Here is a 14,125-nt window from a genome sequence, read left to right on the forward strand (position 1 = left end):
GGGGCTCAAACTGCTGCTGCATAGAAACTGTTGCCTCTGTACAAGTCGACAGATTTGGATTACAGACTGAAGCCGATTTGGTCTCTTTCGGGACATGAGTCCCTGTGGTTAGTGGCTGTGTCGTCAGCACCAGTCACAGAGGAAAGCTGCTGTGATCTGAGGGATCCCTGACACACACGTCCACAACAGGTCCGATTCCGCTTGCATTCTCGGTCAAGGCTTTGTAAACAGTGCAGCAGACCCAGCGAGATCTGCCTTGGACCTTCAGCCAGGAAGATCCTGTGAAAGGATTGTCCAGTGTCTTTTTGTTGGGGAGGGTGAGGGAGACAGAGTTTGGAAAGGGTTCGGGGAGTGTTATTGTCTGGGAATGAGCTGGATTAAATGGCCGAGCATGAGCACGGATCGAGAAGCCGATAATGGACGGACCGAGGATGCAATGGGCTAGTGCTCCTAAAGGAGGCACTCCGCATGAGGAATTTCAGGATCGCAGGGAATCCAGGCCAGAATCGCTGAATAAGATCAGGAACACAGCGGAGAGAACATTTAGCAATTCTGCATTCGACCTTCTCTATTAAAACCTGAGTAAGGAACCAGAGGAGAATCGTGGAAGGTGGTGAAGATGAGCTTCGCCAAATCCCAGAACCTGGCAGCTCGGAATCAACCCTCCATTTATCGCCTCGCCGAGGATTTCTTCTGGATTGGGGGCAGCATCGTGACACCGGCCACTTGGAGATTGGGACAGTTTGGTAGGTTGGATGGAGTGTCACTTGCTCACTCAGGTGTAGATTTTTATGGAGGAGAAAGGGGGAGAGAGAGAGAATGTGTGAAAGAGAGAGAAAGAAAGACTTGCATTTCTATAGCATTTTTCACAACTTCAGGACATCCCAAAGTGTTTTACAGTCAAGGAAGTAATTTTGAAGTGTAGTCACTATTGGAAGGCAGGAATGTGGCAGCTAATTTGTGCACAGCAAGCTCCCACAAACAACAATGCGGTATTGACCAGGTAGCCTGTTCTTGTGATGTTGGTTGAGGAATGAATATTGGACAGGACACCGGGATAACTCCCCTGCTATCCTTTGAACTAGTGCCATGGGATCTTTTACTTCCACCCGAGAAGGCAGATGTGGCCTTGGTTTAACATCCCATCTGAAAGAAGGCACCTCTGTCAATGCAGCACCCCTTCAGCACTGCACTGGAAGTGTCGACCATGTTCAAGTTTCTGGAGAAATGCTGAAAGAAATTAAGAGTTAACTGAGGCCACAGTTGGGTTTAAAAGCACAAGTTTTGGAATAAGGAATGAATCCTGTCTGGGATACCTGTGTCCAGTGGGAGAGGGAGACAATTCCATTAACCCATTGATATCTCTCCCTGATGAATTCTCACTTTAAGGAAGAGTCTTTTTGAGGTGTTAGCTCAATGCTAATGTAGTTCTTGACTAAGTATAATGCCAGATCGCTTTCATATGAGGCAACAAACAGATTTAGTAGGGTAAACCAGCAAGACACTCGATGGCCCCCAAATGAATCATTTAATTACACAGGCAATAGCTTAATCCTGTTGTTAATGGTTATTGTAATCAGTTGGATCAGCCTGTGAGAATCTTAGTCCAAAACAAAATAGATGGCTTGGCAAATTTTACTCTTTGCTCTTTTATTCTCTCAGTCTCTCCCTCTTTATGGATATGTCTCTCTCTCACTGTCTCTGTTTATCTCTCTCTCTCTCTCTCACACTGTCTATCTCTCTCTCACTGTCTCTCTCTCTGTCAATCTCCCTCTTTCTCTCTCACACTGTCTCTGCCTATCTCTCTCTCTCTGTCTCTCTCTCTCTTTATCTCTCTCTCTCTCTCACACACACTGTCTCTGTCTACCTCGCTCTCACTGTCTCTCTCTCTCACTGTCTCTCTCTCTCACTGTCTCTGTCTACCTCTCTCTCTCTCTCACTGTCTCTGTCTATTTCTCTCACTGTCTCTCTCTCACTGTCTCCATCTCTCTCTCTCACTTTCTCTATCTCTCTCTCTCTCACTGTGTGTGTCTCTCTCTCTCTCTCACCGTCTCTCTCTCACTGTCTCTAGCTATCTCTCTCTCTCCCTCACTGTCTCTGTCTCTCATTCTCTCTCCCTCTCCCTGTTTCTCTCTCTCTCTGTCTCTGTCTGTCTCTCTCTTTTTCTCTCTCTCTCCCCCCTCCCTCTCCCTGTTTCTCCCTCTGTCTTTTATCTCTCTGACTCTCTGACACCATTGGTTCCTGACCTCATTTCGAATTCTCTCTGTAGCCTCTTCTCTTTATTCCTATTCCTTTCTAGCTGATCCTCTCAAACTGTTCCTCTTTATCATGATTTTCTCGCTCCATTCATCTCATTTTCTCCAAGTCTCTGTCCTGTGCCTCTCACTTCCATTTTCATTCACTATCTCTCTCGTCTTATATGCCTTCAGGTGTTTTGCTGCATGAAAGGATGCCATTGAACTGCTGCAGGATTAGGGGAGCAGGGAAAGAGAGATTGATTTGTATTTATACAGCACCTTTCGTAATCTTGGGTGCTTTAAGGATAACGAAATCGCTTTGAAAGTGCAGACACTGTTGTATGAATGCAGCAGCCAATTGTGCACAGCAAGGTCCCACAATCAGCAATAAGATAAACTCATTCATACATAATAAATTCTTAGAGGGTTGACACTGAGAGGCTGTTTCCCCTGATTGGAAAATCGAGAACAGGGGGGCACAGTGTCAGGATGAGGGGTCAGTAATTTAGGACTGAAATGAGGAGAAATGTCTTCACTCGCAGGGTTGTGAATCTTTGGAATTGTCAACTCCAGAGGAGTGTGGACGCTCTGCCATTGAGTATATTCAAGTCTGAGATCAATAGATTTTGGACACCAAGGGAATCAATGGATGTGGGGATAGTCTGGGAAAGTAAAGTTGATGTAGACATTTATCCAGTATTTTATTAAATGGCAGAGCAGGTATGCCCTTTATCTGCTTCTATTTCTTATCTTCTTAAAGGACCATATATTCTATGTTCAGTTTAGGGATAAATATTTGCCGAGGATAATGGGGATCTCCCTTGCTCTTCTTTGAACAGTACCATGGGATCTTTGACGTCCACCTGAGAGTTCAGACTGAGCCTTGGTTTACTGTGTCTCATCTGAAAAATGCATTTCCAACAGTGCAGCACTGCCTCAGTACTGACCCTCTGACAGTGCAGCACTGCCTCAGTACTGACCCTCTAACAGTGCAGCACTGCCTCAGTACTGACTCTTCGACAGTCCAGCACTCCCTCGGTACTGACTCTCCGACAGTGCAGCACTCCCTCAGTACTGACTCTCCAACAGTGCAGCACTGCTTCAGTACTGACTCTCTGACAGTGCAGCACTATCTCAGTACTGACCCTCCGACAGTGCAGCACTGCCTCAGTACTGACCCTCTGACAGTGCAGCACTGCCTCAGTACTGACCCTCCGACAGTGCAGCACTGCCTCAGTACTGACCCTCTGACAGTGCAGCACTGCCTCAGTACTGACCCTCTGACAGTGCAGTACTGCCTCAGTACTGACCCTCCGACAGTGCAGCACTGCCTCAGTACTGCACTGAAGCGCTGGCCTAGATTATTTGCTCAAGCCTTTTGTGTGGGACTTGAACCCACAATGTTCTGAGAGAGCTTTCACTGAGCCACAGCTGTTACCAAATGACTGGCCAGCAGCATCATTCTAATCAACGTATTAAAGATTTTGTTGAGAGTGCTTGGGTTAACTCCACACCACCTTCATCCTCCAATTTTCACTCACCAGCCTCTACATAGAATTGTATAGAATTTACAGCACAGAATCTGGCCTTTTGGTCTAACATGTCTAATCCAAAATTCATACTGCACATAAACCTCCTCCCAGCCCTACTTAATCTCACCCCATCAACATATCCCTCAATTCCTTTCTCCCTTATATACTCATTTAGGTTCCTCTTAAATGCTGCCAAACTAGCAGGTGCCTCAAGTCCTCACTCTGGTAGCGAGTTCCACATCCTCACTTTTCCATGTGTGTAAAGGGGTTTCTCCTGAATTCCCTATTGTATTATGAGTGTCTGTCTTATTTTTAAGGCCCTTAGTTTTGGATTCATACACAAATGGAAACATCTTCTCTACATCTATTCAATCAAATTCTTCAGAACTTTTGACAAGTTCTATCAGGTCACCCCCTCAGCCTCCTCTTTTCTAGAGAAAAGAGGCCCAGCCTGTTCAGTCATCCCTTTGGTCATCAACTTGAGATCAGAAACTCTCCAACATGCCTGAGCCTATGTCTGCTGCTCTAGGATGCTGTATCGATGTTTGAGTACACTGTGCAATTGCCCTCCAAGGGGAGTTTTATTTTCACCTACTGTGTTCCCCATTGTGAGCAGCGCTGGTGTATAATCACCCTCACCCTCACTGATCCCCCGTTAAACCCGACTCCAATTTCACCAAATTCAAATTGCTTGCCCTCCTTTATAAACACCTCTGTGGGCTCATTCCTCCAAGCTCTACTACCTCCTGCAGCCTGGAGGCCTTCCCCGCAACCTTCAGTCCACCTCTGACCTCCATTCCCTCTCTCTGTCTTCCAGTGCTCCTGCCCCATCTCCCTGAGCTCCTCACTGACACCCCCTCCTTGTTTCTTCCCTCCCTGGCTTTGGAAACTCCTCACAGCCTGGCTTTTTAATTGCTTCTAGTCATCGTACCTAACTCTCCCAGTGCCTGTTTTCCCTGTGTGACATCGTAACATCACCTGTATCGGACCCTGCCTCAGCCCATCTGCTACTGAACCGCACACGCACTCGGCACCCTCCAGACTTGTTGAGTGCTTCCAGTGCTATCCTGGCCACGTCCAGCCTGCCATATTCCACCCTCCATAATATTGAGCTATCTAAACCTCTGCTGCCTGTATCCTAACACACACTGAGTTCACCTGTGGTCTCTGGCTCCAGTTTTAAAATACACCCTTGTTTTCAAAATCTCTCCATGCCCGCACTCTCTCTATCTCTATCTCTATAACCTCCTCCAGCCCAACCACCCATTGAGGTCTCTAAGCTCTTGTTTTTGGAAAGAGTTAATTATGGAGTTCAGTGACTAAACACAATTCCAGCCCCCCCTCAAATAAAACATTAAAAGGAGCTAATTTCCAGGCATAGAATCCAGCTTTAATGAGCTCATGGTGTTAATTATTAACATATTCAAACATTGAGTTGCTAGAGTTTAATTTGAGAGCAATTTGTACCATCAGAATATACTCTTCAATTATTTACCTTAGTGTTGGCTGAACTGAGCAACATTAAACATCGATGTACATGAGCATAAAGTGCAGAAACTATGCAGGCTGCCTGAATCCAGCATCTTCCTCTGCTCATCGCAGTAAGTGGCATGAGGAAGAGATTGGGCTGTTACAGTGAAATGCACAAACTGGGATATTGCAGGTGAAAGCTCCCCTCTTTCTGCCATCAATGCAGATGGTGTTATGAATTCTGGAAACTTCTCCTGAGCCCCTTTCCCTCCATTTTCCGCAGACCCCATATCGACTATCTCCTGGGTAACACACTTCTAAAAAAAAGAGTTGTTTCTTTCCCCCTGCACTGTCCAACACATCGATTATATTGCTTTAAGGGTGCACTGCAATTCCTGCATCCTGTCTTCCTATTAAATCAGTAATCTACAGGAGTTTCTTAAAAATAGGAAAGAGGAAACTGGGTAAAAATGATCTGTGTTCATGAATCATGATGTTAAAATCGCCTCAATCTCAGTCACTGTTGCTGTATTTACAGTGAAGCTGACTGTCAGTTCTGACACGTGGCTCTGACAGGGTCATTGGCACTAAGCAACACGAATGTATTGATCCGTGTTGGGTAGATTAGTGCATCAGTGTCCTTCCCCTACAGTACCTGCCCGTTTAAAACAATGTGACCAGAAATGTAGACCCCTTTCCTGAAATCTAATGCAGGTAAAATCACCTTGTCTTATTTGAATAATTATCTCTGTAAAGCATGCATTCATTACATGCACAGTCTTTACAAGCACACTCGCACGTACAGTAATTTCTGACATGTACTGACATTACACATACACAAATTACACTCGCATCAATTACCCACACTACAGATTTTACACACTCAAGCATTTCCACATTACACATACACAGGTGTTACTCACGCTACAGATGTTGCAGACAATCGCACTTGTACGGGCAATACTCATACAGACATGACACCCACTCATAGAAACACACAGACAAATATTACAGTGCATACAGAGAACATAGAGACAAACATTACACAGAAATTCACATGCATCATGTGAACATTACTTTTTGTCATGCAAAGAGAGACAGACATAAAGAGAGGCAGACTCACACATTCCATCTGTTCCCCTATTCAATCATAAATCTTTCTTCTAACATCTGTCTAACATTCACAGCTCTGCCATTGTTGAAAGACCTTCTGTGTGGGTTATGTTGGAATGTTCTGATCAGTATCTCGTGCAGATTTTTAATGATTATTACCTGACCTACTACACTGCCAATCATTAACTGCTTAATGATAAATCGATAGATAGCCATTAACCCCCAGCATCTACTAGGGCCAAACCTACTCCTAAGGTGGCCATGTTCTGTTGCCCCTGGGATCCAAACCAACTGTGATTATTCCCTGATATATCTACAGCTTGGAATGGTCTCCTGATATAGAGGGTAGTTGGCCTCCCTCCTTGAACTGCTGGAATCTGTGTGGTGAAGATGCTCCCACTGGGTGGCTTAGGGAAAGGAAGTTCCAAGATATAGGCCCAGTGGGTATGTGGGATGCACACAGTCTACTTCAGGAGTCCCGGAGGCTACTTCTGTGCCAGGCCTAGAGGGGCCTACGTCCTCTGATGGCAGGCCAGGGTACCAGTCCCCTTGAAGGTCTGACCACAGAGGAACTGGATGGAGATTGGCCTCACAGGGATCGAATGGAACATTTCCATTCTTCGCTGTTTGACCCAATCCAGCCAACATAGAACCAACTGCGGTGAGCCGTGGCAGGTATACAGGGCATCATCCATCAGCTGGGGAACTTTAACAAGTAACTCAATCCAAACAGCAAATCACTCTGATCCTGAACTCAGCTCCATGAGAAACTCTGCAATAAAATGATCATTAATAACTAATGATATAATTGATCAATAAATCAGCAACAAGTCAAGTGGCCTTTGGGCCAAAGGCTGTTTTCAATTCATTGGTCAGTCAAGGGAACTTTTTATTGTTAGGAAGATTATGACATCAGCTAAAATACAAATCTTTTAACCCAATCTTCCGTCATAGGGCACTTGGGTGCCTTTACCCCTATTTGTTCGATGCCCCTTTCTTTGCTCACTCAGACAACAAGTGCATGAGTGCCTCCCACCTCACCCACCCACAGCTCCCTCTTGGAACTGGTCACCAGGGGGCTAAGGCACTAACCAGTTCCTCTTTGCTTTGAGCAGCTCCCATTGGGAACAGAGTGGAAGGAACTTCTATCCCAGGCTGTCCTCTCATCCGTTACATACATGCCATTTTACGTAGAATTACACAGCACAGCCCAGAAACAGACCATTCGGCCCATCGGATCCATGACAGAGTTTTTAATGACTACCTTATATGTATGGCTCTTTGTTTTCTATTCCTTCACAAGTCAAAGCATTTTCTCTACATCTAACCTATTAAATCCCTTCACAATTTCAAAGCCTTCTTTCAGGTCATCCCTCAGCTTTCTCAGGCAGAATTTAATGCCCTCCACCAAGGTGTGTTGGTGGTTGGGTGGTATTTAATCAGGGATGCTTCTTTTCATTCATTCATGGGATATGGGCTTCACTGGCTGGGCCAGCATTTTTTGCCCATCCCTAGTTGCCCTTGAGAAGGTGGTGGTGAGCTGCTTGTGGATGGCCTTCTTGCCCCCTCTGCCAATTCAGGCCCTTAAGTGGGCAATTAATGATGGAGTAAATAAGGGTTAGTGAACCAAATGGGTTTTTACAACAATCGGTGATAGTTTTATAGTCTCCATTTCTGGTACTGGCTTTATTTACCCCAGGATTTATTAATTGAATTCAAATTCCACCAGCTGCCATGGTGGGATTTGAACTCTGGGCCTCTGGATTACTAGTCCAGTGATATTACCACTACGTAACTACGCAACAGTCTCCCCATAAATACAATGACCAGAGCCATGCGCGGTGCTCCAAGTGTGGTCTAACCAGGGACGGGATTTTCTGGTCCCACTCGTCGTGGGTGTGATGGATAATTTGACGGACCAGCAGAAGGTTCGTTGATTTTGGGCGGGAATTTCCACCCAGAAAATCCCGCCCTAGGACTGTATACAAGTTTAACATAACTTCTCTGCTTTTCAATCCCATCTGCCTGGAAATGAAAGCCAGTGCTCCATTTGCACTTTTATGGCTTTGTTAGCCCGTGATAACTTAACTCATCCAGCAGGAAGCTGACGTGACGGGATTGGTGCCTGGTTTTACTTTCCAGCACTGAAGATTGGACAGTCGTTGTGATTGAATCTGTCTTCAGGCAGGCGGGACTGGTTGGAACGAGCCCACAGTACAAAACCTGTCCATTCAATGTTATTTTTTGCATAAACTTCGTGTGCACAAAAGCTTGGAAAACCCAAGTGTCGCGATGCTAAAGTTTAACTTCAGAGCATTAGATGGTGGAATTCTCAATTCCAAGAATGTCTTCTGACTGGCAGGAGTTTCAGGGGCCAGAAGGGGCGGGGAGGAGATATTTTTCACAAAGTGAGTTGTTATGATCTGGAATGCGCTGCCTGAAAGGGTTACAAAGGCAGATTGAAAAATAACTTTGAAAAGGGAATTGAATAAGCACTTGTAAAGGTCACAATTGCTGGAGACAGCAGGGAGGGATAACTCTTTTAAAGAGTCTTAGAGTCATTTATGGCACAGAAGGAAGCCATTTGGCCCATCGAGTCTATGCTGGCTCTCAGTGGAGCAATCCCCTGTTCTACCCTCCCAGGCCATGAAAATTTAATTCCTTCAAGTACCCATCCAATTTCCTTTTGAAATTATTGATCAAGAACGGGAAAGGCATGATGGGCCAAATGGCCTTCTGCTGTGCCATATGACTCTATGTGCTATATGGGCAGGAGGGCTGTTTGCAACCAGCAGAGCTGAGCTGATACCCTGTGCACTGATGTTCTCTCTCTTTGCCCCCTTCTCTCTGCAGTGGAACGATGTATGAGCTTGATGCAGTCCGGGACCCAGATGGTGAAGCTGAGAGGAAGCTCCAAGGGCCTAGTTCGCTTCTACTACCTGGACGAACACAAAACCTGTATCAGGTGGCGGCCATCCAGGAAAAACGAGAAAGCCAAAAGTAAGTGAGGACATCATTACACGAGCTCCAGTTAAAGCAGGAACTTGCGGTCATATAGCGCCAACCACATCCTCAGGATGTCAACAACAACTTATATTTATGTAGCACCGATCAAACGCTTGAAATGTCCCAAAGTGACCTGACAGCCAACAAATGACCAGTTAGTCACAAAGAATGGTCACTGACTTGGGGCACTGAGGCTATAATCCAGCATAAATTTGGTACAGAGGGTAAGAGAAAGTCTCCCATTTTTTTTTAGGGGGACAAGGGTGCCTGGTGCCTGCCTTGGGGGCCTGGGAAATGATGCTGAAACAGTGCTCTGCCATGCTTTGAGCGTATGCATTTTATAGGATCCTGCTAATCAGACTCTCTAATTACAGGTTTAATTATTCATAGATAGAAATTGCACAAGTGCATGCAATTTGTCCTCGGGTGGCATTTTATAACTCGTAGCCAGTGAAGTTCTGCAATGTAAAATACCTTTTGATATAAAGTGGGCAAAATCCATCTATAAAAATTAAAATGAGAGGTGATGAAACTTCAGTTTGTAGTTGCTCCATAGACATTGGGGCATATGGAGTCACAGCAGCTGATATACATCTCACTGCCTTTCACTTTATTCATTCTTGGGATGTGGGCGGCACTGGGAAGGCTGCATTAATCGGTCACCCCTGGGTGTCATGAGATGATGGTGGACCTTCTCCATGAACCACTGGAGTCTAACTGCTCGCATAGTGCTGTTAGCTGTGGAGCACTAGAATATTGGACCAGCAACATTGATTATATGTCTGTGTCGGGCTGGTCTGTGTCTTGAAGGGGAATTTGCAGATGATGGTGTTCCCATGCTGCTTGTGATCTTGATGGTAGAGGCTGTGGATTTCAGATGTGTTGTCAAAGTAAGTTTGGCAAGCCACAGCAGGGTACAGGGCACCCTCTATATAGCATGTGGAGCACAGAAAAAGACCATTCTTACAAACTGCAATATGCAAAATGACCAGGTAATCAGTTTTAGTGATGTTGATTGAGGGATACTGTGGGAGAGGTCCCCCTCTCTGCTATGAAATAGCACCATGAAATCTTTGATGCCCACCTGAGAGGGTTGAAGGAGTTTATCGTCACATCTGAAAGACAGCACCTCCAACTCTGCAGCACTCCCTCAGTACTGCACTGGAGTGTCAGCCTAAAGTTTTGAGCTCAGGTTTCTGGAGTGGGACTTGAACTTACAACCTTCCAATCAGAGGTGAGGTTGCTGCCCACTGAACCACAGACTTCACCTGTGTTTATGGCAAATCAAGAAATTCAATAATAAAAACAAATGCAAATGAAGGGAAGAGACACCAAAAAGATATTTGCAGCAGCAAAAATTATAAATTCATGAGATTGACATTCCAAAAAGGATTTGAAGGATGATTATAATACATGCTTTAATTTATTTGTTTAAAAGTGCCCACCAGAAGGTCTACTGTCAGTTTATTCACCGTTATTTGGTAAGCAGGTCCAGTGACTACTCTGTGTAATCATTCTGCAGAATCATAATCTAGGGTTTATCCTTCAGCAGATTTACCAAAAAAAGCCTGGTTATCACATCTGGGAAGTGCTCCAAATGTGTCATTAAATAATGCGCTGAGAAAATTGAAAATTACATAACGAGTGATAGGAACAAAATCTCTCACTCTCAGCATTTCAATCCAGCTGAACAACAACAACTTGCATTTACATAGCAGCTTTAATGTTATAAAATATCCCAAGGTGCTTCACAGGAGCGTAAATCAGACAAAGTTTGACACTCAGCCACATAAGGAAATATTCAGATGGGTGACCAAAAGCTTGGTTAAAGAGACGGATTTTAAGGAACGTGACAGAGTGCAGAGCACAAAGTAAATGGCCAGGCTCCTGCCTCATTGAGCTGGTCCTTCCTTCGCATTGTTGGCAGCTCAGGAGCAGCGATGAGATAAGGAAATCATGATTTGAAATCTGGTGACTGAAGTCTGATTTGTAACTAGTAATCTTTAAACTTTAAAGGTTGACTCCATCAAACCCCTTTCTCTTTAAAATGTTATTTTCACCTGTAGGAGATTGTAAAACCAGGGGACATAAATCTAACATAGTCGCTAATAAAGCTAATAGGAAATTCAGGAGAAACCTTTTTATCCAGGGAATGTGAGAATGTGGAACTCGCTACCACGAGGAGTAGTTGAGGTGAATAGCATAGATATATTTAAGGGGAAACCAGATAAAGAGATGAGGGTGTAGGAAATAGAAAGCTTGCTGATAGCGCTCCATGAAGCAAGGTGGAAGGAGGCTCATTTGGAGCATAAACTCTCGCATAGATCAGCTAGGCTAAACGACCTGTTTCTGTGCTCTAAATTCTACGTTGTAGACTTGATGCAACCCGACCAAGGCTATTTGTAATTTGTGAGCCATTTGTTTTTACTGAGGGATTTGTTGGGCAGGTGAAATGAGAGTGTGCGCAACACTGAAGAGTAAAGCATGTGTTTTAGTGCATTAGTAAAGGGACAGAACACAGCAGCCCTTGTCATTAATGTAACACAGTCAGTATTGGGATTATCTTGGCAAATGCCAATTAGTGCCCTCTGGAGGCTGCAGTGAGTGTTGGGTGAAAAACTAGCCCTTTAGCTCCTAAGACCTAGGTTGAAATCTGACACGGGCTCACACGGGGATGGTAACAGACTAGGCTTGCATTCCACAGGCCTGGATTAATTATCCTTAGGATATGGATTAAAATCCCACCATGGCAATTTGAGGATTCGGATTCAATTTATAAAATCTTGAAATAAAAGTCTGGTGTCCGTAAAGATGACCACAAAGCTGCCGGATTTCTGTAAAACCCAACTAGTTCACTGAAAGTAATTTAGGGAAGGAAACCTGCCGTCTTTAACTGGTCCGGGCCTACAGGTGACTTCGTTTCCACACCAAATGAGCCTCCTCCCATCTTACTTCATGGAACACTATCAGCAAACCCTTCTATTTCCTACACCCTCATCTGTTTTCTAGTTGACTCTGAATTGCCCTTTTAAGTGGCTGAACAAGAAAATCAGCTGTGGCAACTAGGCCAATAAACATGGGCCTGGTCAGTGATGTCCACATCCTGAGAATGAATAATGAAAAGATATAAAAAAGAACTGAAAGTCTCTTTTTGCCAATAATGATGACACTCCAGTTTTATGAAGGTTTAACCCAGTTGACTTTAAATAGCTAGTGTTGAGAGTTGAAATGTAGCATTATGGGGAGAAGCTGTTTCCGTTATCAGGAAGGTTAATAACCAAAGGCTACAGATTTAAAATAATTGGCAAAAGTACCAGGAACGAGATGAGGTGAATTGTTTTTTTTTTAACACAGCAATTTGTCATGATCTGGAATACACTGCCTGAAAGGGTAATGGAAGCAGATTCATTAGTAACTTTCAAAAGGAAATTCAATAAATACCTGAACAGGGAGGAAAAAAAAGCAAAGCTATGGGGAAAGAGGGGGGAATGAAACTAATTGAAGAGCTCTTTCAGAGAGCTGGCACAGGCATAATGGGCCAAATGGCCTCTTCCTGTGCTGTATGATTCTATGATCCTGTGAAAGTACTCTTCTGCAATAGAAGGAGAACTACATTTCGTTACTGGGGAGGAGAGCTGGAGAGATTTGATGGATATAGAGGCACTTAATGCTGAGACTGAGGGCAATAAGTATGACTTCCTCTTATTGTGATGAATGCAAAATTATAGAAAATAAAAATTGCTCTTAAAATGAGTTTTTTTTTAAAAAGAAGTATCCCAACACAATTACATTTTTTTCAAAAGCTTTTCTCTGCAGCAGAGACACAGCTCCCGCCCCTCATCGCTTTGTGAATTGGCTGCATATATTCCACCATCTTTCCCAGGCTATTTTCTGACTTTGATTAGGAGAACTGGGAGAGTCAGCAAGTTCTGAGGGTGTGAAACAAGTTAATTGAAGCGGAGGTGCTAAGTTGATGTTCCTTGGAGGGACATTTTAATTAAATATCCTGCTTATCCATGAACTGTTTAAAGTAACGACTTAATTTCTGATCACCATTTTGTTATGTAGCCAAGATCCTTGGTATTCCCCTAGCACAAATATTGATCTTGATAATAAAGAGAACAGTTCAAGAATAAACACCTACTGAGCCAACTAATTATATCTTCTTATTTAGGAACGTTTGTCTTTCTGCTCTATCTGTTTACTCTCTCACTTGAAATCTCCCTGGGTCATAAGAAATAAGAGCAGGAATAGGCCTTACTGCCCCTCAAGTCTGCTGCACCATTCAATAAGATCATGGCTGATCCCACCCTATCTCCATATCCCTTTTGTTTTATTCATTCCAGGGATATGGGTGTCACTGGTTAGGCCAGCATTTGTTGCCCATCCCTTATTGCCCTTGAGAAAGTGGTGGTGAGCCACCTTGCTAAACTGATGCAGTCATCTAGTGCAGGTACATCCACAGTGCTATTAAGAAGGGAGTTCCAGGATTTAGATCCAGCAACAGTGAAGGAACGGTGATATGGTTCCAAGTCAGGATGGTGAGTGAGAACTTGCAGGTGGTGGTGATCCCATCCATCTCCTGCCCTTGTCCTGTTATGAGGCAGAAGTTGTGGGTTTGGAAAGTGTTGTTGAAGGTGCCTTGGCAAGTTGCTACAGTGCAACTCGCAAAAGTTCACACTGCAGCCACTGTGCGCTGGTAGTGAAGGAGCGAATGTTTAAGGTAATGGATGGGGTGCTGATCAAGTGGCTGCTTTATCTTGGGTG

At 44.3% G+C, this 14,125-nt stretch overlaps 1 protein-coding gene across 1 annotated transcript in view; it reads left to right on the forward strand.

Moving 5' to 3' along the window:
* The first annotated feature begins 425 nt into the window (after positions 1-425).
* The window catches only part of plch2a (phospholipase C, eta 2a), a 158,153-nt gene continuing 144,453 nt past the window's right edge, over positions 426-14,125 (forward strand). The window contains exons 1-2 of the mRNA XM_078557950.1: positions 426-746; positions 9,206-9,352. Of these exons, the coding sequence (XP_078414076.1) occupies positions 620-746; positions 9,206-9,352 (274 nt within the window). The 5' untranslated portion in view covers positions 426-619. The remainder of the gene's footprint in view (positions 747-9,205; positions 9,353-14,125) is intronic.

Source organism: Cetorhinus maximus, chromosome 15 (genome assembly GCF_964194155.1).
Source record: "Cetorhinus maximus chromosome 15, sCetMax3.hap1.1, whole genome shotgun sequence".
NCBI classification, from domain to species: Eukaryota; Metazoa; Chordata; class Chondrichthyes; order Lamniformes; family Cetorhinidae; genus Cetorhinus; species Cetorhinus maximus.